We start from the raw sequence: 3,869 nt of genomic DNA on the forward strand, positions 1-3,869 counted from the left end.
TTTGCCTCGCGGCGAGCATTTCCGCGTCCAGTGTACAGAAGCCATTAGAAGTATGTGTCCTAATCTAAGGCTCGTGTGTGCGTTCCAAAACTCATCGAGAAGAAAGACTTTCAACCTGTCTGCTGTCAAGTGTATACGTGTTAGCATGTTTTGTAATTCGCATAGACATAACGAACTCGAGTTTTCCATCATTGCGATGTGTCATACGCACGACGATCGTTCACAGTGATAAATGCCAGTGTACTTATCGAATAACACGAGCGACGTTCATCGTTAACGTGAAAAATGGCGTGGTTCGGTGACAGTTTATCCAGTATCTCCAGTTTAAAAGGACACATCACGAATCTCACGAGGGAGGTTTTATCTGATGGTATCGTTGACGAAATAGGTACGTATTAATGTCTCCAAATTCTAACAACTCCAGATCTTGATGTTTTTGTATCGCGTAGCTTTTCCAGTAAAAGGTTAGGTTACGGCTGTCAAATGACGATTCTATTTCTTATCGACTGAGAAATTGTTACCACTTGAGTTCACTAATCACGTGGCTGGTCTATTTTTGCTTGTAATCTTTTTTAACGACTGTAATCAAAACAGTATATTGATTAGTATAAATTATATAATATGAAAGATCATATATTTTTTTATATATAATTTTTTATTAAATCTGCTACAATAGATATAACGCAATTAAAACTTTGATCGAGAATTTACACATTTAAAAAATGAATACTACAATATAATATATTTATATAATAATTACAAACGATAATTAATATTACATCGAATATGATTTAAAAATATTATTAACACTAATTTTCATTAATTTTTAAATTTGTTGTCTTTTTTCACTACAAATTAATTCTACATGTAACTTTATTATTATATCAATTTCTGTGATTTTATTGATGATTAAAACTTTGATAGAATTCATTTTTTAAATGAATATTACATTGAATATGAATGGATTTGGAAACAACAATTAATATTAATTTTTATTATTGTTTTAGATTGATTGTTTTATTTCTTTTTTTGAATTATCTTTGCAAATCAGTTTTGCGTGTAGTTTATTATTGTTTTAATTTTGCAATTATTCGTGATTGTTTATCGACATATTCTGTTTGGATTTCTGTGGGAAAATAGATATTAAAGGAACTTAATTAAAAATTGCCGTAATAATTCACGTCATAACTTTTGTCATAATATTTTTTTAGTTATTTTTTCATGTATGAATTAGGAAATTAGTAATATAAGTTTCAGTATAACAGCGATTAGTACGATTTATAAAATATCACGATCAAGCGTAATAAATGATTTTGATCTGATGATGATTATTTACTTCCAGACGAACGATCAAAGGAGTTGAAGGAGGCGAACGAAAGATGCATCCAACTGCAGGATCTGCTTACCACGAAAGATGCAGAGGTGAATACATTTGTCACATAAATTAATTTTTATTATATAAATTAATATACATTAATTTCTTGGAATTTGCACGTTTCTTTTTAAAAGTAATATTTTTTCATATGTAAATGTAATCATTTCATATATATATTTAATCATGAAAGAGGTAATCATGAAAAAGGACCGTCAGGTGATTAATCTGTAATTTGATGTGTACATGACTTTCTTTTAAATCGTTTTAACCTTCGTGGTTATATTTTTCACATTGATTGAAAAAAATAAAAAAAATAAAAAATAAAAAAAAAGATCGCACTTCATATATATACGCACAGATGTCTGCCAGTTCAGATAAGAGAAAAGAGCTACGTTATGATTAGAAATTATTTTAACAGATGTCGCGTTCCCCAATAATCGCGAACGAGTGTAGAGCAAACATCGCGTTCCGCCTTATCCGTTAGGAACGATATTACGATCAGGGATCTTTTAGATCGATCAAAGATGATAGACCGAGGCGGCGGGAAGTATGTATTAGGTATCTCGGAAAGAGGAAAGCCTGATTTTTCAAGCTCGTCGAAGATATTTCCTGGATTGTGAAAGAACGTATGATTGTGAGGCACTTTATATACATACCTATCTATGATTTGACGCTTTTTCTATCTCGCGGCAAATGGGGAGTTCGAGCCTTGCTGAGGAACCCCGCAGGAAGAGGGGAGTTTTGGCGGTACCCAAGGGTCATGTGAGATAACGCATCGAGGATCGTGGGAGGTGGGGGACCGTTATCGTAATGCAAACGTAAGATAAGAGCAGCAAATGTAAACGCGTATCGTACGTCCTGTATCCACGGGGCACCACCGGACTTCCTTCTGACTGTGCTTCCTAATATTTAAGTCGAGGATCCGGGGCGAGATCGCTTTATAAACGATCCGTATCGGCTTGTGGTGAGATTTCTTTTTCGGACTTCACAGAAAGAATCTCGACTCGAGTGCCAAAGCTCGAACGAGTGTAAAAGCTCTTTCGGCTGTCGCCTGATAACAATCTGTAAAAATCGACATAATACCGTTATAATCTCGTTAAATTCTGAATTTACAAATTTCTTTATTTCCGATTCCCGTTTTAAGCAATTTGCTCTCGCTTGTTCGCTTATCATCAACTAATAGCGCGAAAATAAAAAAAATTTTAATTTTTTCTGATCTGTCAACAGTAAAAATATTACAATAAATATTAATGCTCGGTATGATTTTAATTTTTTTCCCACGAATTTCTTTATTTTTTTATCCCGCTTTTTAAGCGATTTGCCCTCGTTCGCTTGTCAATGAATTTGCTTACTTATCATCTATGGTAATATCACAAAAATTAAAAAAATTCTTTTAATGATCTAGCAACAGTAAAGTCTATATATACATATAAAGTAATAAATATTAATGCTTGTTATATTTTTTAAATACTATGAAACGTACACGTGCACACAGGAAAGAAACAAAAAGGAATTGGCATATATATTAATATGCAATAGCTGTGACCTTTGATTACCTTCGTAATAATTTCTTTTTTTTACAAAAGTATATATTATATATTACTTACATAAGAATTATATATCGTATACAGATTTCTCTCCTGCGTCGACAGAACTGCGAGCTCCAGAGAGCCATTATCGAGATAAACGCAAAGTCCAAGGAATCGGTAAGTTAATTCTGTATTAAATAATTCCAATAATTGCCGTGAGAGCGTTAACAGTTAAGGAAAAAAAAAAAAGTAAAAAACGCTTTGCTATTTACACTAGGCGTAACTTTTTGCAATATTTCGAGAGGCAAATGAAAACTGACATAATTATTTCTATAATTAATTTGTTTGTCATAATTAATTACTGATTAAAAGGTATGACGTTGCACGCAAATGTAATCGACAAGAATAACTAAGAAGTCTGCTCTTCTTTTTTCTTCGTTTCACATTTTTTTCTTTTTTTTTTTTCAAACGGACGCAACGTAAGGTTTTTCGCGAACGTTCGACGTGTTAGTTATCACCTTTTCAAATGTAAGAACCATTCGCGATTACGTGACCTATAAACCGTCGCAAAGAGCGTCGTCCACCTTCTCTCCTTGTTAACAGTTGAGACTCCCGGGGCTTCCACATCATCGCGATAATTCATTGTTGTTACATCATTGTAATAATAGAGCGATTCATTGTCTTTACTTGCTGCTGCCATTAAGTTGTAAATACGATAATATATGTGCATGCATGTCGCATATTTGTACATGTGTGCGTGCGAAGTAAATGCGCTTGCGATAACGACCAACTAGCCGTTTGGCATTATTTAGCAGATACCGATAGTAATTGTTAATAGCGGAAAGACTATTTTTTCCTTATCAGCGCCTAGATAAGGGGCTTTTGTTACGTCGACATGGGACATTGTAATATAATTCTATATATATATATATGTGTATATATATATATATATATATATATATATA

At 33.0% G+C, this 3,869-nt stretch overlaps 1 protein-coding gene across 2 annotated transcripts in view; it reads left to right on the forward strand.

The window, feature by feature from the left end:
- LOC108755927 (thyroid receptor-interacting protein 11-like) overlaps nt 1-3,869 on the forward strand; it is a 24,012-nt gene continuing 20,143 nt past the window's right edge. Inside the window, exons 1-3 of one of the 2 annotated variants that reach the window (XM_018499363.1) lie at nt 1-388; nt 1,343-1,422; nt 3,007-3,081. In XM_018499363.1, the coding sequence (XP_018354865.1) occupies nt 286-388; nt 1,343-1,422; nt 3,007-3,081 (258 nt within the window). In that variant the 5' untranslated portion in view covers nt 1-285. The remainder of the gene's footprint in view (nt 389-1,342; nt 1,423-3,006; nt 3,082-3,869) is intronic. The other variant, XM_018499364.1, reaches the window with a different exon arrangement.

The sequence above is a fragment of the Trachymyrmex septentrionalis genome, unplaced genomic scaffold (genome assembly GCF_001594115.1).
Source record: "Trachymyrmex septentrionalis isolate Tsep2-gDNA-1 unplaced genomic scaffold, Tsep1.0 scaffold9, whole genome shotgun sequence".
Taxonomy (NCBI): Eukaryota; Metazoa; Arthropoda; class Insecta; order Hymenoptera; family Formicidae; genus Trachymyrmex; species Trachymyrmex septentrionalis.